Source organism: Cryptomeria japonica, chromosome 6 (assembly GCF_030272615.1).
Source record: "Cryptomeria japonica chromosome 6, Sugi_1.0, whole genome shotgun sequence".
NCBI lineage: Eukaryota > Viridiplantae > Streptophyta > Pinopsida > Cupressales > Cupressaceae > Cryptomeria > Cryptomeria japonica.
In genome coordinates this window covers 488,025,901-488,050,501 of record NC_081410.1, presented here as the reverse complement: position 1 = coordinate 488,050,501, position 24,601 = coordinate 488,025,901, and the positions used below count along the sequence as shown (strand labels likewise).

The 24,601-nt window shown below is 31.6% G+C and overlaps 1 protein-coding gene across 1 annotated transcript in view; it reads right to left on the bottom strand.

Moving 5' to 3' along the window:
- Window positions 1-8,534: 8,534 nt before the first annotated feature.
- LOC131052762 (protein NRT1/ PTR FAMILY 4.5-like) overlaps window positions 8,535-24,601 on the bottom strand; it is a 73,657-nt gene continuing 57,590 nt past the window's right edge. Inside the window, exons 2-6 of the mRNA XM_059222110.1 lie at window positions 15,410-15,693; window positions 14,957-15,174; window positions 14,418-14,858; window positions 9,500-9,624; window positions 8,535-9,405 (exon numbers count right to left, since the gene is read on the bottom strand). Of these exons, the coding sequence (XP_059078093.1) occupies window positions 8,535-9,405; window positions 9,500-9,624; window positions 14,418-14,858; window positions 14,957-15,174; window positions 15,410-15,693 (1,939 nt within the window). The remainder of the gene's footprint in view (window positions 9,406-9,499; window positions 9,625-14,417; window positions 14,859-14,956; window positions 15,175-15,409; window positions 15,694-24,601) is intronic.

Here is a 24,601-nt window from a genome sequence, read left to right as displayed (position 1 = left end):
TACGTCTACACATAGCATTATTCATGTACTCTTTTACAACTATAGCATTATCCATTTTAAATTACATCACTACTATATTTTTCTCTCCTACATTTTATCATTTTTTTTATTCTTTCTAAATGTGTACACACTAAGTGTCACTCATGGAGCTTAATCCATCTATCTTTGGCAAGCCTAAAGTGTCTACTAAAAACTATGAATTAAAAAAGGAATCACCTCTCTGGAGAACTATGCCCATATACATATAATAAAACTATATTAATATTTAAGAGAGCTACATGGATATTAATTTAATATAAACATGTTTTTAATTAAGGGGAAAATAGGTTTTGCGGGGACTCGAAACCTTGAATAACAAGTTTTGAAAGGACCCAAAGCCTTCTGGAATTAGAGGGCATCTAGAGCCCCTACAAGGAACGTTGGAAAAAATACACCAGAAAATAATAAGCATCCACCACACAACCAAGTCAAATCAAATAAGCATCAAAGAATTGGCTAAACCAATAAGAATACCTAGGACATTATGACCTCAAATAATCATTTAAAGAAATTTTTTACAAGATCCCTTAACCATTGACATGGGTTTTACCAAGGTTCCCATAACCTTCACTTCAAGGGACATTAAAATGTTACTAACAAAAAAATATGTGTTTTGAAAAGTCTCCCATAATCTTCACCTGGAAGAAAAACACGATCCTTGAAAGCACCAAAATCTTGAACTCCATGTTGGTCACAACCTCCATAGGAGACAAAAGACAGAGCAGAAAAAAGAAGGCATCTACATCAATAGAGCGATCAACGACCACTAGTAGAAAAACATCAGACCCCTCCAAGTAGCTTCCAACATTTCCCACAAAAAAAAATCTCTACCTTGATAAGAGAAGCCTCTACCTCAATAGGATCCATGAGACAAGAAGAAAGACGTAAAGGAGGCCAAGCCCTTGTCAAGTCCAAGAGGGAGATCTTCACATCTATAGGAGAACACACTTCCTCAAATGGAGAAGATCGGAAGAAAGCCAAAAATAAAGTAAACTCTTGGATCCCACAACTGCAAACAAGAATTGCGTAACCATTGAGCTCTAAATGGCCACAACAGCCTAGAAATAACCATTTAATAAAAACATGTTAATTAAGGTATTATGTTATTATTAATATTAGTATTATATACTCTCACAATTAATAAGTAATAAATTTCTTTTTTAATGTTTGTTTAATTAAATTAACAAGTTTAAGAATAATTAGAGTATTATATTATTATTATTATTTTAAGGTAAAGTGTGAGTGCATAAACTTATTATATTAATAATAGAAGAAAATAAATAGGGTTCAAGGAAGCTAAAAATATGACAAAAAACATAGAGAGCCTAGCTCCATCTGTAACATAGTTAGATAACCAAAACTAGAGAACAACACCCAAGCCCAAAAGAGGAGAGAAAAACATTAATAAACTCGAGAGCACCAAATAGAAACTAAAACTACTAAGGTAGAGAGAGAATCTCAATCTGCATCAAAAACTTTACTCACAACAACAAAATTTGAGAAAAAGGAGAAATAACAGAGAGCATCACTCAATCTGCATATACAAGTGAACACAATTAAAGGGCATAGGATCTTAAAACAAAATTTGAGAGCACAACTAAAGAGAACTTCACCAGCAGATAATGAGGGACGGGGCCTAGAGCTAAAATTTGAAACCCATATAATAAAAAAGGCAAGCAAGATGCAGCATGACATCAAATTAGGGATTATTTTCCCCCACACCTTCAGCATCCACCGAAGCCCTCTGAGACTTAGAGCTACCAAAGCCAAGCCCATCACCTTTCTTAGCTTAAGATTCTTCTCCTTGAAGGCTCACATTAGACTCATTCACCCTCCCTTTTAAAGTGGAGTTAAAGTAAACTTTTCTTATTTAAAAATAGGTTTACTTTACTCTTTCTCTTTCTTCTTTTTTAAATAAAAGGAAAAATAGGACACATTTTATAATAAATTAAACTATTTTATAATTTGCTTTTACTATATAAATAATATGTTTTTCTTTATTTATAAATGTTTATTTAAAACATGCAACTTTATTTTTTTAAATAAAGGTATTAATATAAATATATTAGAATTTATAATGTTCAATTTAAAACTAAAATATATGTTTTCTAATATTAAAATATATACATATAATATATATTTAATACATTGACTATAGATACAAGCAAGTCTTATTTTCCTCGTCAAATATATTGAGTAATAAAAGAGGCATAGAATTGAGATGTGACAAATAATATAAATAAATTTTTAAGTGGAATAATGGACAAATATGACATCTTTTGGTATACTTTACCTATATTCCTCTAAAAGTAGATTTGCTAATTATGATATTCCTAAAGATAGATACTAATCATTACATCAAATTTATTATTTTTTATATTGAAAACCATAAATATTTTAATTTTTAATTTTTAAATGATATTCTAAAAAGGGAGAGTACTGTAATTAATTGTCCCTTCCTTTGAAAGAATATGATTATCCACAATAGTTTCAACAACCTTAAATTAATATAAAATGATTCCCTCTCACTCCTCCCATTCCCCTTCCTTTCTCTACTTAGATTTCAAAACCTTATTCGCCACTTGCAAACGATTCAATCTCTACGGACATCAATCTAGTGATAGAGTAGAATCATCCAAGCCCCTTCAATCCCTTGCATCTCTTGCTTTCGATTTGATTTGGTTTATGTTTTATTCTTTCAAATTTGCTTCATTTTTTTATTAATTTTATTACATACAATAAGGTATCAATTTTATGTTATATTATAACAATTTTTTAAAAGAGTATGTCAAGACTAGAGATGGTTGTAGTGGCCATGAAAAACAAGGGGTGGGGTATTAATTGGATCATAGATGAGGGAAGATGGTCGAATGAAAAATGTATAGCATAGATAACGTACTAGTAAGATGAGAATAATTAGTGGTGATCACACTGATAGGAATAGAGGTATTTGTGATATTATTGGTGTGTTATGAAGGAAAAATACTAGAAAGTTGAAAGGGGACACCAAAAAGATGGGATGGGATGAATGCACCCCAAAAATGGGATGGTTAGGATTAAATTAAAAATTCTATACATATCAAATAGTTTAAAGTGAAAACAAGAATAGGGAGAGGATAAATTGTAGAGATAGGAGAAGTAACTAAACACATGCAATATTTGATGAACGAATTTGGAGGTATGGATTAAGATGATACTTGGGTGGTAGGTGGGTTAACAAACCAAGTAAGAAATTATACAATTAACCTTTTCACCTCTTTTAAATAAGCATTTTTAATTTGTATATTTTTTAATCAATAATTTGGGAAGAGTGTCAACCAAATATATAGGATTTACAATCATTACCCAATTATACAAGATAAAAAGATAAGATGTGAGTAGTAAAAGAAATATATTTCTTATTCATAAACACAACATAGGTATTGTGATCAACTATATCTTCTTTACTATGTTAAGAACTAAGAGCGCAAAAGAGAAAAACTAGAATCGAATTTCAATATTGAAATTGATATTAAATTGATTTAATTGGGGTGGTCTTAAAAAATAGCATTGGCTTTATAAACTTGTCATTTTATTCATAAATACCCTACATGAAATAGCTTCCTATCAACTAACTCTTAGAAACTAAATATTTATTTATTAACCTATCTAAAACTACTAAAAAATAACCTACAAATGTATATTATACAATATTCCCCCCTTATTATATTAATTTGAAAAAGAGTGGAACAATGCAAGGGTTGAACACAACCCTTTTGGAGACTTTGATTGAGCTCCTTCACCAATTCTCCTCACTCACCCAGGAAACACCAGATTGACTGTATCAATGGATCTCCTAACTGTAGAACCTACAACCATCTACACAACATGAGAGAACATAAAATTGTTCACAACCTCCATGCACAATGAGACACATTTCCTTTGAAATTTCACATCTACTCTAAGTGTATCTAATGCCTCCTCTAGTGTTGCACATAAGACACTTTTCCTCTAAAAGTCCACATATCCTTTGAATGTGTCTAATACCTCCTCCAATGCTATGGAAACAATCCATCATTATAATCACAAACCAAACATGAATGCACCAAGTACACCCAAAATAAATCTAGCCCCTCCTTGCAACTTCAAGTGCCACATAATGCCAAGCCTCCTCTTTTCTTCAAAGATAGAAAAAAGATGCTTCTCATGCAATGAAACATCCCTAAGTGAGAAGCTAGCTCAGAATGATAGATGACCTCCTACCTCGATTGCTTACAACCTCCAATTGTGAAGGCTTAAAGTATGAACCCATTCATAGTATCTTCAAGACTATAATCTTCAAAAACAACATCATCTAGAGGTTCCTAATTCTCGACATTATATGATTCCCCCCTTATTCCACCCATTAGTTGATGCAAAATAATGTGAGTATTTGGCATAGCAAGTTGGTTTCCCCTACATATTCCTAAACTCATAGTGAAAGTGTCTTCCCTATATAATTGAATTACATCAAAGATGGCTAAAACGACATTATATAACACACCAATGTAATTAAAAAAAATCTTGATGTACTTATTTAGGCATTAGCATTCAATAGAAGTGACTAATGATATCTTCTCCAACAAAATCATCCATGTCATTGCCTTCAACGCTATAGTCAATGTTTATCACAAACTGAAGTTAAACATTCATGCCTTTAAAAATATCAAGAATCTAACATAGATTCATCTGTAGTGATTTTATCCCTAATGCTCTTAAATGGTCTTTCACCTATAATAGTGGGTACTTGCTCCTTTGTAAATCATGCTTGTCTAAGTACAACATATATCGCACGACTATATAGATCATTGATAATGAAGAGAGAAATTTTAAATGGAGAATAAGATGTATATGTCTCCATTATGGATGAATTTGTTGTAGAACAAGTTGTGTGATGATGGTTGAAGAAAATCTAATTTGCCCTCCTTTGCACTCACAAAATGTACAAAATCATCTGCCAACTATCACAAGCTACACCACACTTTCTTTTCCTTGCTATCCATAACCTAGTTTATTATTAAATGTATAAGTTTCAATGTAATTTATTGGTATTATGAATAATAATTCTATGAAATATTATGATGGATCTTCTTCATTCATAAAAATAAATTAGATTTTTTATTTTTTTATTCAACAACCTACCATGTAATTTAAAATGTTTTGTAGTCAAGTAGTTAGGTAATGGTTATTTAGAAAGGAGTTGATTTGGACCCAATATCAAATTTGAATTTAAACCTTCTATAGTCATATTCATACCATCACATTGAAGTAAATTATTTTTTGGGTCCACATACTTGCCTAGATAGTTGAATGGATAAGATGAGAGTTAGGACTAGTCAGGATAAATATTATGTGAATTTTTAACTTGTATTCATAAACATGTGAGTTATATAACAATAGTTGTATTAAAATAATCTAATCAATATAAATTTGAAATAAAATTAAAAAAAATACAAGATAAACAATTTTAAACCTTACGTAACCTGTGTTGGGCGAGAGGAGGTGGGGTCATCAAGGACCCAAATGGCAAGCTAGTTTTGGCCTATGTGGGTAACCTTCATACTCAAACTTCCAATTTGGTTGAAGTTGTAATGGCTTTTTATGGCATCTCAATTTCTATGGATAGAGGTTATTAAAGAATTATTATAAAGGTTGACTCAAACAATGTTATCATGATGCTTCAAGGTAAAGCTACACCAAGCTGGAGTATGAAAGACCTCATCACTAAATGCCAAAGTTTCCTATCCACATTTGGCCACATAAGAATCACCCATAGCCTTAGATATGGGAACAAATCTATGGATAGGTTGGAAAACATCGGACCTTTCTCCAACCATCTCAAAATATGGATGGAATTGCACATGCTACTTGATGACATTCATGTCATGATACAAGCAAACATAAATCCCAATGATGATAAAGATCTAAGGATTGACTAATTTTTTTTTTTGTCTTGTCCATCGTGTCCTTCAATCATTTAATGACATAGAGATGTCTTATTAAATCCAATGAAAGAAACACCTATCCCAATACCTCCAGTTGTCGTCTCTTTCCTAGAGGTAGTTTTCATAACCCTTAAATCTCATCACTATTACTAGTTTTTCTTGGAGCAGACTATGGGGTGTAATATCATCTAAACTGAGCTAGATAATTGTGATATGTTCAAAAAAAATGGTATATTTGGCCTTTAGCTGAGAGAGGTAATCTTACACCCTGTGTTGATGGCATGAAGGGTTTTAAAACCCTTCTCTCTCAAAATAGTTTTCTCACTCTTGAAGTGAGGGTGAAGTTAGTATTGGGTGTGTGGTTTTCACTATATTCATGGAGTCTATTACTACTACTACTGATTTTATTGCACAAGAAGTGACCTTGCCCAGAAAACCTAAGGGGCATTTACAAAATTGACTTCAAGAGGTTCTTAGAGCTAGGTGAAAACGTTGCTCATCTACAACACAGTTTTAATACGGAATATCTTCCTAGCATTTGGAAAGTGGTTGTGCTACCTAATGAAATACATTACCTTGTATGGTAGATTTAAATTTTTTCACTCCCAATTATCCCCAATGCTAAATTATCTCAGGTGCAGTGTGAAAATGAACTTCCCCTACTAGATTTTTTCTTCTATTCCAAGAATGTCCTCCCCCTACATCAAGGAGTAATCCTAAGGCGATAAAATTCCTACATAGCTATAACCCCTACTAGCGGTCCCTAAGCCCTCCATTAACCCCTTTGGTCCCCTCCCTAACCCCACCTTTTTTGTTGAAATTTTTTGAATCCCTAATTGTGAGGACACTCCTAGTGCTCTAATTACCCCCAAGTCTAAAGGAATGCCTACCCAGGTTAATCCCAACTATTTTTCCAAAAAGAAGAACCCCCTACTCCTCCTAAAGAAAATGTTTGAAGTGTGGGGTGTTGAGGAAATTGCTTCTAAGGAATCTAATTCCTCTTGGTCCACAAGCACTAAGTGGAATTCAACCAACCCCAATGTGAAATCTTCTACCCCTTCTACGCCCCCTCCTCCCTCCCCTGTTTCTTCCCCTCAGGAGTGGGATTTATTGGAAATTGTTGAGTAGGGTAATGAACTTTGTGGTTCCTATAAAAGGCATAATGTCATCATTCACTACCTCCTTATATAGTTTAATATTACAAAGAAGAGAATTAATAGATTGGAGGCATTGGCCACAGATGACACTAGAGCTTCTATTTGGGTGATGGAAGATAAAGATGAAAGGGTATGGTTGGTAGCTAATGACCTAGCGAAGAGGCTCAAGAAATGGAATAATCTAGAGGAGGAAATTAAGGCTCTCAATTGTAAGTTGGACCAGAGGGAGGAAAGGAAGGAGATGGCTAGGGTTATTGTGGAATTATAGGGCAACCATGATACTCTTACAAAAAAAATTGGATGAGATGGTGGCCCTCAACAATGAAATAGTAAGAAAAAAATTCAACTTCTTTGCAAGCTATCCAAGAACTGATTAATAGAAGACATGCGAAGAGGAAGCACTACTTGGAAATGACATTAGCCAATGTTTCAAAGCCTATTGAATCCTTGGTTAAGACTACACTGAAGTCCCTTGCTATCTCTTTGAGCAAATGTTCAACAAAATATTGTCTTTTTATGGGAAGGTTAAAGTGCTTCACTAGGATTGGCAAGCTGAAAAACCCCACTAGGTAAACCATCGATTTGTGTCTTCTATGGGCAGTGTAGGTCGTTTGGTTCCCTTCGATATTTGGTTTAGTTTTTTTGTTGTTTGTTGCTTTTGGTTGTCAACTAGTTCTAGTTCCTTTTTGTCAACTAGTTTGTTTGATGGTTTCTCTCACTCCTCAAGAGACCCCTGTCTTAGCATTATGTCTATTATGTAAAGACTCATAACCTCTCTCATTTTATCTAAACGGAATAATTTTAACCCTTACAATCATACATATATATATATATATATATATATATATTTATAAGACTATTACACTATCCAAAATAAATTAATAGATCTCCATCAAAAAAAAAAAAAAATTAATAAATAAATGTTTACTTTATCATTACATTTATTGTTTATTTATTAAAGATTGTTAACCTTATTTGGCACAATCGTATTCTCTTAAAAGAAATAATATTTGGTTACAGTAGTCTCCCCATAAAAGTCACCTTAAACAATATAATCTCGATATTTTTTAAAAATCATATTTATACGTGTACAGTGCTCCAATCCAAAAAATAAAAGATCTGTTTCACTTAGTAGAAATAATTAATGAGTTCATCTTTTCACTTAGCGAAAATTGAAAGACATCAATTGAACATGACTTAGAACTGATAAGCATATCATTCTACAAAAGGGATGATGAACTTTTAAAAACGAAACGGAAAAGAGAGAAATGACTGGGACAGGTCTTATCCATTCTACTCTCAGACTACACTAAAGAAGCGAGTTGTGAGAAGATGGAATAATATCCCAATGCTTATTTGAGCAATTAAAGAACATTTATATTTCCTCCTTGGACTGTTTAATAGAAGGCTCATATAGATCTACTGGCTTGTGCTTGTACCAGCTTGACCAGAAAAGGTAATTGAAAAAGTTGAGTATGCTAAGAATAGCAAGAAACCAGTAAAATAGATCAAGGTGATTGCGGTTGATGTTATGACCATGAAGCCAGCCATGGCTCCCGGTGATGTTGCGAGTAGCAGAGTTAATAATAGAAACGAAGACACTGCTGAGAAAGTAACCCATGGACAAGGAAGCAAATGTAAAAGAAGTGGCAAAGGACCTCATAGTCGCAGGAGCTTCACTGTAGAAGAATTGCAACATACCCACATAGGTGAAGAGGTCTGAAATTCCAAAAACGAAGTACTGAAATCCCAACCAGAAGACACTCATTGGAATAGGTGGCATCAGAATTGGTATAAAATCCTCCATTCCTTTCTCTATTGCCACATTTTTTCTCTTCACCTCCACAAGAGCAGCGATGGCCATGGATATGGCAGACAATACTAATCCAATTCCAATTCTTTGCAAGTGTGTAATTCCAGATTCATGTCCACTGAATCTTCGTGCAAGGGGAACAACAAATCTGTCATAGATTGGAGTCATGAAATTTAGAAATAGTAAAGGAATTACAGCCAGAGATGGTGCTGGAATTTCGAAATTCTTTCCCATGCTTCTATCCATGGTCACACCTTGATTAACAGTAAATGTCTGCAGTTGTGCTAAGCATGTGCTCATCAATACTGTGCTTGCAAATATGGGCATCATTCGCACTATAATTTTGGCTTCTTCTACTTGGGTCACACTGCACAAATACCAGGAACTTTTTCCCTTGCCATTCTCTGTTTCTACAGCCGCTTTGTCGAGGAATCTGTAATCTCCATACAGGGAAAAGTTAATCCATGTGTTTGATGTACAAGAATTTTACTGTGTTTTAATTGGTTACGTAGTATTAAATCACATACTTGAATTGATCTGTATGCAGAAGCCTATCGGTAACCAAAATTGCTTCCTTGTCATCCCGCTCGTAGAGATCTTCGGGATTCTCGGGCACTTGAAGCTTTCGATTCTTGAATGCAACGACGAATACCTATTGTAATGGCAACTAGTTTTGATCACTACAAAATAAATAATTCAAACACTTGAACACAAAATGTGAAGTTAGAATAAGTAAAAATTAAGATAAACAACAAATAAACTTAAACGAATGAAAAATTTCAATATGGTTCTATGTGCTTAGTCCCATAGATCATCAAAGCTCTGTTGCACGAAGCAAAAGAATGGAGCGAGTTGGATCACAATACCTGCAAAATCTTTTAAATTAGATCACTGCCTTAAAAATAAATAATATTATTATATTTTAGCTTCACATAATTCATATTTTAGCTTCTCGTATCAGCCCAGAGAAAGGGAATGATTCTCTAAATGTCCAATCCAATCTTCTAGACCCAATAAAAATATAGATGATGTTGAAGAAGATGGAAAGACGGTGAGGGAAGGTGATACTCTGCCTCCCAATGATAAAACAACTAGGGCTAATGTGGAGACTTTGGATAATAGTGCTCATGAGCTCAACATAGATAGTAGTAACTCTCCTATCACTATGTTGAATACCGCGAAGAGTGGGATGATGGAGTTCTACAAGATTATTGACTGGGTCTATTCAGAGATGGATAGTCTGAAGAACAAGCAAGAGGAATCATTGATGCGGAGGCTATCACTGGAGCGTATGGATCTCAATTTAAGGTTGTGGAGTCTAGATTCAATGATCTAGAGAAGCGAGTACTCAATCATGAGAATACCCTGAAGAAAATTGGAGAACAAAGCAGAAAAATTCTAAAAGCCTCTAATGATAGCTTCAGTGTGATGATCAACATACAGGAACAGATCCATCAGGAAAAGAACACAATTGAAACTACTGAGGATAAGATTCTGACTCTTGAAGGGGGGACTACTGGTCATGGCAAAAGAACTCGAGCAAGTACTAGGAAGATGACCTAGCAAGCCAAGGCACTGGAAGAACTGAAGAGTGTTGTTGCCTCTATGGTCCAGTTGGAGCAAGAAGCGGCGGAGCTTATTATAAACCTTTCTTAGGTCTGTTTCTTGTGGCTGTCCCTTAGTTGTTTATGTGCTTTCCATTTGCTTCTTTCGGTTTCTTGCTGGCTTTTTGTCTTAGCTAGCTGTCTCTTTTTTGTGTTTTGCTATATCTAGCTAGACTTTAATGTTTTATCTTTTGAATTCCTATCTGTAAAAGGGTTTCAGGGCCCCTTCAAAACCTACTTTTCACTTGATAAAAAAAAATTATATTTTAATAAATAAATTTCAATTTATAATATATATATATATATAAAACTAAAAGTACGGGTTGTTTGTTTCTTTGTTTCTTTTATTAAATTCCATGATTTAGAAGAACAATATATATGAACTGTATTTTTTCTAAAATATAATCCCATCCCTCATTGTTTTTTTCCTATTATTTTCTCTAGCATATAATATCTCAACTAGCATCATTTCTTCATCTATTGTAGACAACTTTGGAAAGAAATTAGCTTTCTTTCTTGTGTGTCCATCTTGTTATACTCTTTTAATATTACCTAAAAATTATACCTATAGTATATGCATAAAAAAATATCATCAAATTCATATTAACAAAATTTATTTACACGAAAAATATTAAAGTAGAAGAATTTTACAACATTTGAAAAAAAAAAAGCTCTTTATTTTTTTCATAAATGATGTTTAAGCAGTTAAAACTCTTTGCAATATATTTTATTATAGAAGCTTCATGTTATCAATATAAAGAAGTAATATATTGTGTCTTTCATTTTGTTTATATATTTTTGTAGTTGATCTTTCACTTAGTATCAAAGCAAATAGTTGCATCTTCATCTAGCACAAGTCTCACTAATCCCTAAATTCTTTAATTTATTATATGTCAATTATAATTAAGACTTTATTCAATTCTAAAGATATACAAGAGATTTCTTTAAAAAGAAAAAGAGTTTCCTAAACTTATAGATGCATTACACAATGAATTATGAGATGAAAAGGATTTTCTTAGGGATAGAAATAGTAACAATTTCAAGGGAAAAGGATTTCCTTAGGGATAGAAATAATAACAATTCCAAGGTTCTTTTTTAAATTTTTAGGAAATGTGTGAAACAATCTTCCCAAGGGTTGTAACAATAGGGAAAAAGAAAGAAAGAATTGGATATCCTTCAATTTCCATAGTAAGATATGGCTAAAGTAAGAAAATAAAGATCTATAAATTTTGAGAAGAGAATTTAAGTCTAGGGATTCATTGTTTATTCAATTTATTATTCTAATTGACCAAATTAGATCTTATGATGAAATTAGTGAAAAAAATGGAATAGTAGAAAGGATTCAAAAGAGTCTACCCATAAACTTTGAATCTTAAAAAATCATAGTTTTCTATACATGAAATTCTCAATCTTTAATTTCTCATAAGCTTGGGCTAATTCATTATTTTAGATATTCTTTAAAAGACATAGATACAAACTTTATAAATTAATGGAAGAACTAGTTAGTAAATTCAAGTGGAAACAAAATAGCAACCCAAATCTAAGTCAAAATTAGTCTCATAGTCAAACGTATGAGAAATATCAAGTTCAATTGAATTACTAAAAAAAAATATGGTCAATATTCACATGAGTGTAGATTAACAAATAAAATAAAATAAGTTAAAAGAAAATTAGAATTAGGGTATTATGTTTTTGGTATGTAACATGTTGTTTAGGAGATTTCAAAATATGTTTGGTTTTTAGATTCAAGTTGTATTAATCATATGGTTGACACTTTAGGAATATTTTTCTAATTTGAATTATAAATTTGTAAAATCAAATTTTACTTTGGTTTTTGATAATAAAATTATAATCATGGAAAAAGGCATTGAAAATATTCTAACTAAATAGAAAGAGAAAAAAACATAAGTCAATTTTTTTACTAATATTTTAATTTTATAGCAATAACTTGATGATTATTGAACAACTTGTTTAGAAGGGTATAGAGTGTTTTTAAAAGTAGTAAAATATAATTTGGAACAAATTCTTAAGAGGTTAGCTAATGGCCAAAATTCAAATGATCAATAAAAAATATTTTCTTTGAGGTTAAATCTAGAATTTGTTGAATCAAATTTTTCTCAAAATTATCCCTTAGAGAGATCTCAAGTGGATCAAGAAATTGTTAAAAACTTTCAAATAGTCTCACAATGAACCTAGTAAGATATTTCTTATATTGATTTTCAATCAAAAATAAAACATAAGATTATACTTTCACATTTGCAATTTGGAAATTTGGTTTTTTTAATTCTAAATTTGCTACACAAGAAAAATAGGATAAAATGTTTTTCATTGATAAAAAAATTAGATGGTGTGAAGGGTGCATTTCAGGAAAGTGGCATAAAGAATCATTTCCAACTAGGAAATTAAGTTAAGAAAAAGTAACAATTGAAAAAAAATTTATATAAGTTGTATGGACCAATGCATACACCTTTAATTGTTGGGTGCTTTTATTTTTGGTATTTATTAATTATTACAATAGGAAGACATGAGTATATTTATTATAGCATAATAATTATCATTTTAAGATATATTGCTAACTCCAAGCCCAAATTGAGAAGCAAAGAGAACACAATATAAAATTTATGATAATTGATCAAAATAATAAATATATATATAAATGATTTTTTGAATTTTTACATAGATCATAGAATCTAGAAGCAATTTAATACTAGGCATATACCTTAATCTATTGATATAGTAGAAAAAATAGAAGAGAACGATTGTAGATAGGCAAGAATATGTTAAACTAAATATTTACCAAATTATTATTGGTTATAAGTTGTAGCATGTATAATCTACATAATTAATTTATATCTAGCTAAGAATATCAATAACATGATTCTTCTAATTAATTTATATCTAGCTAAGAATATCAATAACATGATTCTAGAAGAAGCATGATTAACTGACTATCCACGTTCAAACCCCCACTGAAACATTGTGATTGCAGACTTTATTCATTTAAAAACAGAGATAGACTACTCTAGTGTTATACATATTGCAGGAGAGGTGAGTTTGGGCTGTCTATACTCTCAGCAGTGAATACCGATTCGGCAAATACAATCAAAATTGTGGGCAAGCTAGACCCTTTGTCTTCTTAAACCTACGTCTTAGTTCTTATCTATAAAGCTATTGGAAGTTTGCTGATTCAATGTATGGCTTAAAAAATTTTATCAATCTTATTACAGCGAGCCTAAACAATTTGCAAGGACTTAAACAGCCGGCAAGTTGTGGCCGTCTCCCCTATTTATTTGCTACTGTATACGACTTAAATAGTCAGTACTAGGCAGTTACTTATTCTTTACGTGAACAGGGAAAAACCCTGGTGTTATGAATGGCGTCAATTCATTCAAAACTGTTTGGAACACATTTGAACTGTTTCAATATTCATATCATTAGTCTGCTTCAATTTAATTAGTTAAGAAAACAATCAGAAAACAACTCGTTAAGAATTACTTATGGGCTTAGATCAGAGATCTAAGCACCAATCACATAGTATTTGTTTTCTATTTAGAAAACAATCACCTTCCAATGTATATATATATATATATATGTGTGTGTGGGGTTTATCTCATCATATCATTACTCTGCTTCAATTTAGTTAAGAAAACAATCAGAAAACAGCTCGGTAAGACTTACTTATAGGCTTAGATCAGAGATCAAAGCAGCAATCACATAGTATTTTTTAGCTATTTAGAAAACAATCACCTTCCAATGTTTAAGAAAAAATCTCTCTAAAATTAATTTAGCAAAATTGATGAGCCTTTCCATTACTACCGATTAAACACAATTATGTACGCACCTGTAGAATTCGAGTTAGGGGACTGGTTTGTGGAATTCTGTTACGGTAAGAAGTACATCCGAGCAAAATGCATATCATTCCAAAGAAAACAACTCCAGCTGAAATTCCAAAACCTTTATCCCATCCTTTATAGTTTTGAATCCAAACTAACACAGTCACTCCAAGAGTTGAGCCCACGGTGACGCAGAAAAACAGCATGTTGAAATAGTGGGATACATTTCCTCTCTCATCGGGATCTCTCTCATCGAACTGGTCTGCTCCAAAAGGTGCCAAACTAGCCCTGCTGCCTCCATTTCCAATAGCTACCAGATACAGCCCAACAAATAACATTGCACTTTTACCGCCACTTACTTTCACACAGACCGCAGTCAGATCTCGTCGGTCGCATTGTGGAGGCCATAAAGATTTATCGTGCGCCTGTATTAACAATACAAGATATCCCTGCCCAACAACAAAGATATATACGATATTTCAAATGTATTTGGAATCACTATCTCAGAAATTTGAAATCACTAGGATAATCGATCTCGTGGACTTACGGCTATTTGTATAAGAATTGAGAAAATGGCAGTTTTGAATCTGGTAAGCCAACAGTCAGAAATAAATCCTCCCACCAGTGACAACAGGAAAGTGGTACCTACGAAATTGGTCAGCGTGTTGGCTGCTTCGGCAAGTTCCATATTCATAGTCATCATGAAATACGTAACAAGATTAATGATCGACCCCACAAAAGCCAAGTTATCCAGTATTGTCATTGCTGCAAGTGCAACACAACATTAAACATGCATGAGTCCACAATCTTCATCATTTGTTACGTTTCAATTGATCAAGAAAATAGAATGGGCGTGACGGACTTTTTTTTAGGCTTAATATGCTACTTAATGTATATCACACTAAGAATATACTTCTAGACTTAAAAGTGTTAAACATTCAAAATTGACTAAAATCTTCAAGACTTAATATGCTGCTTAATAACCAACTAATATATATACCATAAACAAAATAGACGGCGCGCTTTCCACCATGGCTAGACTTGCGTGCAGGCCTTCCCTTCCAGTCCACAAATCCTTCCAGCTCATTAAACTTGGAATTGTGTTTGGACTCTTCTGAATTCTTTGTGAGTTCCCCCTGCAAATTGATCTTCTGCATTAGTACAAAATCTAAGCCTCCATGTATATCATTCTTTGAGAAATAAAGAAAGAAGTCATAAAGTTTACCATCTTGTTTCGGCTGTAATACTGCAATCGTTGCTCGACGGACACAAGACTTTGGGCATCTGCAGGAAACTTCGCCCAGTGTTATTGTTCGAAGAATATCTCAGAGTCTCGTTCTCTTGTTAATTATATAGAAGGTATCGCATTTCATTGTTGTACTCAGTACAAATTGCTGGTGAAAGCTTTCCAATTGCAAATTTCGATGACTTTATTTTAACGTTTTTATGAAAGTTGTTCTAAAAACATTTACAAGAACTTTTGGAAATATACAAAATCATTTTTTAATTAAGAAATAAAAATATTAATTACAAAGTCATAATATAATATAAAAAATTAAATTGTATAAAAATTAACATAAGATTGTTGAGTTACAATTTGTGTGGATCAATTCAAAGTTGAAATTAGGACCTTCTATTTACTGCTTAAGTGTTTTATCAATTGAATTGTTCACTCCTTTAGCCTATGATAAATTAATTTGGGTGTGAGTTATTTCCAACACTCTTACTTAAGTCACAATGTAAAAGAAAAATCTATGAAGCAAAAGAATGTACCATTGACTATATTTAATAATTAATTAAAAATTAGAAGAAAATCAGAATACAACAATTTTTTTTTTTAATTAATTAATAAACGTAGTGGACATGCATTATGTGTGCTACATAGACAATTCGCAATGTAGGTATTTGGGGATCCTAATTTGACTTTGATGCCACATGTTGAATTACAACTCATATAAACCAGCTTGAACTAGAATTTAGGACCTTCTATTTGCTTTAAGTGTGTTTTACAATATGACATTTTTTTTATTAATTAAATAAATTGAAAATCACAAAATAGTTCTTATGAATTTCAATTTTTTTAATAAATAAAAAAAAGACCATTCTTTCATCTCTTTGATCATAGATAATGTAACTTATTTCCAACAAAAATTAAAACTCCAATCTAAAACATTCAATTTTTTCAATAGAATTAGACAAAAAAAAAAAAATTTAATAATTATATGGGAGACAGTCCAATATAGAAAAGAATAGTGCCGCCGTTGGTGTACGACAAACTACAGAGGTGTGAGCTAATCTCGTCACGTTCACACCTATGTCTTTTTTTATCGTAAATACCTACCTTCTTGTTGATCGGAGAAAACAAGAACATTACAAACAACTGACGAATATATCTCAGCCCTGCGTTGTATCAATGTAAACAGTAATACAAGACATAGTCAATGAGTTTTATTATCCAAGCTTTCCTGTCGGCCTTGGTAATTGTTTTTTACTTTTCCTTCTATTATGTAATAATAAGAAAAATTCATTGTGGTGAGTTTAGTTTTATGTAATAGTTGTATTATAAAGGATATTTAGACGATAGACTTCTCTATGTGGGAAAGCCTCCCACCAGAATTGTCTCTCGCCGGAATTTTTGCCGGCCGGGAAATTTCACGGTTCATCGGTTTTCAAACGTAGACGGTTCATCCGTTTTTATAGAAAATACGCTTCCGACAATCTCTCTGTTACTGTTAAACAAGATGTTATTGTAGACTACGCTTTTATTTCCCTTGTATTAAAATGAACAAATTAAGTCACATTCTCCATTCTATATTCCGTGTTAAATGACGGAATAATTGCCATAATGTGCCTGGTGACGGTAGGACAAAAAAGCACCATCATTGCCATATTCCCCTTCGAAGGTAAAATTGTCTTTATTTGCGTTTAAACAATGGACTTCAATTGATTCTTTTTTGGTTCTCCGCATGTTTTACTACGGTGATTTCACTGTAATTTTTTTAAGCTTAGTTAATATTTGAGTCTATTATTAAGATATTTAAATACTATTTTTTAAATATTTGTTTCATAGTAATTTATTTTACAAAATTTGTTTAAAGAGAAGAAGATTAAGAATCAAAGATCAATAATAAAATTTGTTTGAATTTATGTATTTGTAATTTTTTTCTATTTTATTTTATACAAGAGCTTATGGATTTGCAATTTTTTAATTTCAAAAATTTATTTTATCTTTGTTTTGAGTTTTAAAAAATATATGTATTTATTGTTTTTACATTTTTGCAATTGTACATATTTCTTTTGTTTTTCTTGAATTAATTTTATTTTTTTATGTAAAATATCTTTTTAATACATTTTAAAAAGAAAATGTAAATGTGTTATCTCATTTTCATGGATCTTATCGTTTTCTTTTATTTTACTTTTGTTTTTACTTAAGAAAAGAATTTTAGACTTTGAAAAACTAGTAATTAGATCTTCCTTGTAAATATCTAAAAGTGCACAGTGCTTTTTTGCCTATTCCTTGAAGCACATATATAGTTTGTCTTTTTAATTATTTATTATATAATTGACACAAATCCATTATCACCTCCCAACATTAATAATTTGATATTAATAAATTTAATAATTTAATGAATTAATTAAGTTAATAAAAATTTAAATAAATTAATAATTTAATAATTTAACATTAATTACTTAATTAAAAATAAATAAACTCAACAAACCAATAGATTAACATTAATATTGTAGCACTATACACACAAAATATTAGATTATCAATTTAGTTTAAAATCTAAGAAAATTAAATAGTTAATTTATTTAACAATGAAAAATAATAATAATTTATCTATTTATATGGATTTATAACTAGTAAAAAATTCAATTATGTTATTTAAATCTTAATTCATTTAAAGAAAATATATAGAGGAATACAATTAATTGTGAGGGTAGAATATTAGAGATACAAGATTTTTGTATTACATTGTAATTAAATTAATCTATTGTTGGTAAAAATTTGTTTAAGATTTTTTTGAATCTATGTTCTAAATCAAATCTTATTGTTTTCATGATTTGCAATAATAACTAAAAGTAGATTAGTTAACATTTTAAAATAAAAATCAGCAAACCAATATATAAATTGTATTAAAATCAATACAATGAAGAAATAAAATATCACCAAACCAAGGTTTTATTAGGATGTTAGGCAAGATTTCATTGTTAGAAAATTGTGTATGTATGTACACACTATATATAATAGTAAAACACGTGTTAAATAGTTTGCTCCATATATCATATTTATAAGGTAGTGGTTGCTCTCCCAACAAATAGGATTTTAACATATAATAATATATTCTGATGAAATGATAAATTATGGTGGTGGGATTGATGAAATGTTAAATTATTGTGATGGAATTTATAAAAGTCATTGACTTTAACATTTCAATAATGTCATTTTTTGTCACTATAATTTTAATATTGTGATATTATCATTTTCAATCATAATGAAATATCAATAATTTTTGGTGATCATTTATGGTGAGTAATGTGGAGTTGTCATTTCTTAAATATGTGCCTCTTTCATTGCTATCATTTATTTTAATTTGAGACTTTGAAAACAAGTTGCAAACAAATTCAACTTTAGCTTCACAAGTCACAAAGAAGCAAGAGTCAAATACAAGTTACAAATGAACATACTTCTTCTTGGTAGTTTTCTTTATCCTATCTTGGTTAAATTTGAAGACACTATGAAAAAGTATAGTTTGAATCATCTCACGTGACATTGTTGTCTAGGTATTTTTCCTTTCCTATATATAATCGATTTCTGTACATGTGTTCATCTATCTATCTAATCAATCTCTCCCATGTAAAGTCTCATCATTTCATGTTGTGTCCTACCTACATATATGTCTTTTTTATCATCTTCCCAATTATATAAATAATTATTGTATATTTTCTTGTGGCATTATTTCCTTTGACCATTTTATTTAAATCACAGGCCACACTAAAAAACCCTATAGAAATCCTTCATCTAACAAGAAAATTAACCTCTTAAGAAGCAACATGCTAAATTATAGCATTTCTCATTGATCTTGTCACATCAATTTGATTTAATTATTTGTGCTAAGTGTAAAAAGTCTTATTGAAAAGTAAAGCCAAAAGCCCCCTAAGCTCTTAAATGGATCAATATGTCTTAGTTTAGACTATTAATAAAGGTAATCTACCCATCCCAAATAAAATCTAAAAGGTAACATAAGCTATTGATCTTGCCACATCAACTTAATTGGGTAGTTTCCAGTAACCATAGACAACCTTATTATAAGTTAAAATAAAAACCTCATCGACCATCTGCTATGTATGGAAATGAGATCCTAGGCATATGGGTGAAAATTAAGATCACAAAACTTCACTGCATATCATTAGGAACATGAATAGCTCCAACTACAATATAGATAGGAGAGTTGGACACTTTAATTATGTTCCTTTGTTGCAATGTATTTGAGCTCATCAAGTGTGTGAATGAGTTAGGTTAAATGAGAGGAAATGATGACTTTTAGCAATAACAATGTAATAGAAAATAGAAAACCAACACAGTAGCTCAAATCTAGAAAGAGGAGACAAAAAAAAACATAATCAAAATGAAATTATACATGAATGTATTGAATTATAACTTAAAATTTGTGAATGATAGAAGATTTCTTTATATAAGGTTGACAAGGTATTTCCAAGTTTAGGTTGACAACTAATGTCAAATGAAAAGATTGATTCTGGATCATGAATGATGAAGGCTAACACTTACACACATTTGAATTTGAGTTCCTTTTAGAGGGACTAGAGTGCCCTAGTCCACAAAAAAAAGGACCAACAAAAGGGGTGGCAAAGTATTGAGATCCAAAAAAAAAAAGACCAAGTCTCAAAATTACCATGTGATGAAATTAAGTTGAAAATTTAACAATTAAATTTTGAGTGAGATAAGGCCTAAATAGGATTAAAATGGTCTAAGAGAAAGAAAACTAAAGTAGGGGCCAAATAGAGTGTGAAAATTTAAAGGGATACAATTTACGACACTACATTTATCTCCCACTTCAACAAGAGTATAAACTTAGACTCATACTCTCAACAAAGAAGAGAAAGCAATCGAGAGAAAGATATATAAGGGATAAGATTTCACTAAGTTGAAAGAAGCAAGCCCCCAAGCTTAGGATATTATTATCTAACATAAGAACCACAAAAGAAAGATACACAAAACAAACAAATCAAAATAAAGAAACACAAAGAAAGAAAATAAAGAAAAAAGAAAAGACACCAAAAGATGAAACTCCAAGTCAACTAGTCGAAGAGACCTTGACATCAAAACTATCTCAACCACTAATATCATTCTCAAAATATTATTATAAAATAACAAGTGGACTTCTAGAAAGAGACAAGAGAACATTAATTAATGATGAGCCATGAATTCTACTAGCCAAAAAGTTGTGTTATTTTATGTGATCAGTGTATTGCAATACAATGATTACACTAGTAGGCCTCACTATATTCGGTAATCAATGCCTTAGAAAGTGTAAACAACAACAATGATCATGCTAACAAGCTGTGTTATTTTAGATGACCATTGCCTAAGAAAGCATAAGAAGCAACAACAACAATAAAACTAGCAAGCATCAAGCTATACTAGATGACCAATATCGTGGAAAGCATAAACATGTTCAACAAAGGATCAAGCTATAAAAATGTGTTGTGCTAGATTATCAGGAATGCATCATATGGATGTCATTGGCTCTTCAAGGATCAAACGAAACCTAGCAAGCCTCATGTTGTACTAGTTGACCAAAATAAAAGTTATATGTCCTAAACAATTTATAAATAGATTGATAACCACTTCTCAAGGGGTTTTATGCAACACCGCCACTTAATGGGTACATGTAACCAAATTATTTTTTAAAATTAAAAGCAGCACTGTAATGTATTACTTCAAACTAAAATGCATGAAATAAAAAAAATTAAAAAGTAAATGTATTTCATTTCATTGAAGAAAATAATTAATTAATAAGCATCACAAAGATATGAATAATCATCACAAATATATTACTCCATTATAATATCATAAAATACTTATCTTTATTTTAATATGTAGAATTGTCTATTTCAAGTTGCCTGGATTGGTCCCCTGATTCAACCTCTTTTTTCGATGGGCAATCAAGGAGAAATAAGGATAATTTTTCTCTGTACACAAGTTTTGGTTCCATCAGGAACAATTCTCAACATAATTTCCACTACCCAAGTCCTAGCCAGGTTGGTTCAGAGTACACACTTTGTACCCTAGGTTAGACACATTTAGTGTGCCTCAATTTCTAATGGCCATAGATTGCTAACTAGAGATCTCAATTATGCAATCTCTCCCAATAATTCCTTCTTTTCCTCTTTGTATCCTCATAATATTTTTCCACGGGTTAATATACAATAGTAAAGGGAGGTTCCAACTATCACAGCCTTCTTTAAAAAATATAACATTACATTAATTCATCATGTGGAAACACCTGTTACTTTATTTTCTTTATATATTTTAACTTTACATTATAAACCTCTATTTATTACATAAATATTTATTTGTCCTTTACATTTTTTTATTGGAATAAACTCCCATTAATGTACGTCAATGAACACAAGTAACAAGGAGATCACATATGCTTCTTTAAGATGTCAACATATTGACATGTTGATATCTTTAGGAAGACAAAGATTCACATGAAGGATAAACATATTACACACCAAAGAGATATCCCTTTGAAGAATGCATGTGTCCAAGCTAGGAATGAGATCCTTATAGAAGATGCAAATCTTTAAGAAAGGGAGAGATCATATTGCAGCATCATAAAATTGTGACCCTATAATTTTTGACCGCATTTGGGTCTTCGCAATGGCGAACGAATCCCTAAGCCTGACTGAAGACCTGACACATGCTCATACCACCTGAAACTTGCATTTTCCTGCACTCCACACTCTCTTCTCTCACTGCCTGTCCTAAATTAGGGTAGGATGGGGGCGTGGTGCCCCTATCCCCCCTAGGACAAGGGCGCCATGCCCCTATCCTCCTAAGACAGGGGCGTGGCCCTGCCCTATTTTGGGGCTTCCTTGACCTATTCTTGCATTGGGCTTGTCAATTGTGAGCAGGAAAATGTTTTCCTATGTCGAACTAAGACGGAAAATTAGCTAAATACCCCTAATTGGCAAGTATATAAGGATAATTTCCCCTCCTAGTTGCATAAGATAAATAAGTTCAATCAAGTACAATCAAGCAAAATTAAGTTCAAGAAGTGAAATCAAGTGCAAGATTTCAAGAATTCAAGCATCCATTGGGCATCTCAAGTCTCCTTTCAAGGCTAGGTGTTACATTCAAGTCAAGGATTAAACCATTGAAGAGGAAATCTCTACCAACCTTCAAGACATTCTCTCCCACATATCGTTTCAAACAACTCTATCATCATTTCAATTGCATCCTCTCTTGAGGTTAATTCTACTTCAAACATTTCCTTTCATTTACTTGCAAATATTTTTCATCATTTCATTAATTCCAAACTAGGGTTTGACCTAAAGGCAAACCCCCAATCCCGACAACATTTCCTCTCTTTTATGTGTGTAGGTTGCAGGTGCATAGCTGTAATTGTAGGTTTAGACTCCATTTTCAGAGACGCAAAAACCCTTTTCGGTGTGCAGATTTTTCGGAGGACCAAGTACACTTTCAACCGGTCCTGGCAACTTTCGCTCAAATTTGTAGGGGAGCTTTGTGTCGACATTTTATTGCTAATTCCATGTGCACCAATTCATCCCACATCTCTATCTCAAGATATAATCATTTCTTTGTCTTCTTCATGCTTAGCTTCAATTCACTTAATTCAACTTGTCTATTTTAAAAGAGGGTTACTTTACTTTCCAAATAATTATCAATTCATTTAGCATTCAATCTCTTTCCATTGAGATTGGATATAGTGAATTCAACCCCCCTCTTTTAAATGTAATGTGCGTGAGAAGTTGAAGGGAATCCTTTGTGAAACTTCCATTCCTCTTTTGAGGGGAGTAAAGATTTCCACTTGATCTCCCCTTGTCACTTTTCACCACATTACATTTTGGTGAACCTGACGTCTTACATGCTTTACATTAAAAATTATTGCATATTTTTCATTTACAAGTTTAATTTCCTTAAACACATTGATTAATTCATTCAAAACCCTAGTTGTCAAAATTTAACTTGTGTTTTGCAAAAATTGATACATATTGTCTTAGATCTGAAAAGTAATTTACTTGTCAAATTCAATTATTTCATTGTCTTGTTCAATTTACAAAATTAAGTGGTTAATTGGCAAAACCCTAATTTTCAAAAATCAAATTGAATTTGTGAAAACATTGGATTAACATTTAATTTTTAAATTTAGGACTATTTTCAGACTAGTCTTCTTGCCTAAAATTCAAATTTTCAGTTTCCCTCCCTTTTCCAAAATTCAAAATTTCAAAATTCAGTGGTTAGGCCGTAAAACCCTAATTTTCAATTTTACTTGGATTTTGTGAAAATTTCAATCAATTTCAACCAATTTCAGTTTTCCAAATATTATTCAAGGTGGCCCTATCCATTAGGTTTGACCTTTTTCAAATTTGCAATTCAATTTCTCATCATTTTCTAAACCCTAATAGGGTCCTATTTTCACATTCAAAACTTAATTTCATATATCTAAAGTTCGTAAAATCAACCATTTTTAGGGGGTTAGCTCTCAAATCATCATAGCTTTCATCCCTAAAAATTTCCAAAAAAGTTGGGCGGACCAGGTACACTTTCAACCTGGTTCTCGTCTTTTTTCCCAAAATTTTGGCAGACTGTTATGATTGTTTTTAATTTCTTAAATCCAAAAAATTGGCTGATTTTGTCAAATTTTGATCCCTCTAAAATCAAAAATATTTCCCAATTTCAACATTACAAATTTCAAGAAAACATTTAAAGTGGTTAATTATAATCTGCCCTGATTTTAAAAATCCTAATTTTGTCAAAATTAAGTGGTATCTCATTGGCCCTGATTTTCAATTTCAATTTATTTTCATTCATCATAAATTATCTTCCTCTTTCCACAAAGTTCAAATTGTATAATCATCATTTTCTTGAATTATTCAATTTTGCAAACTTCGTTCCCAAAATTCAAAATTTAAATTTTCC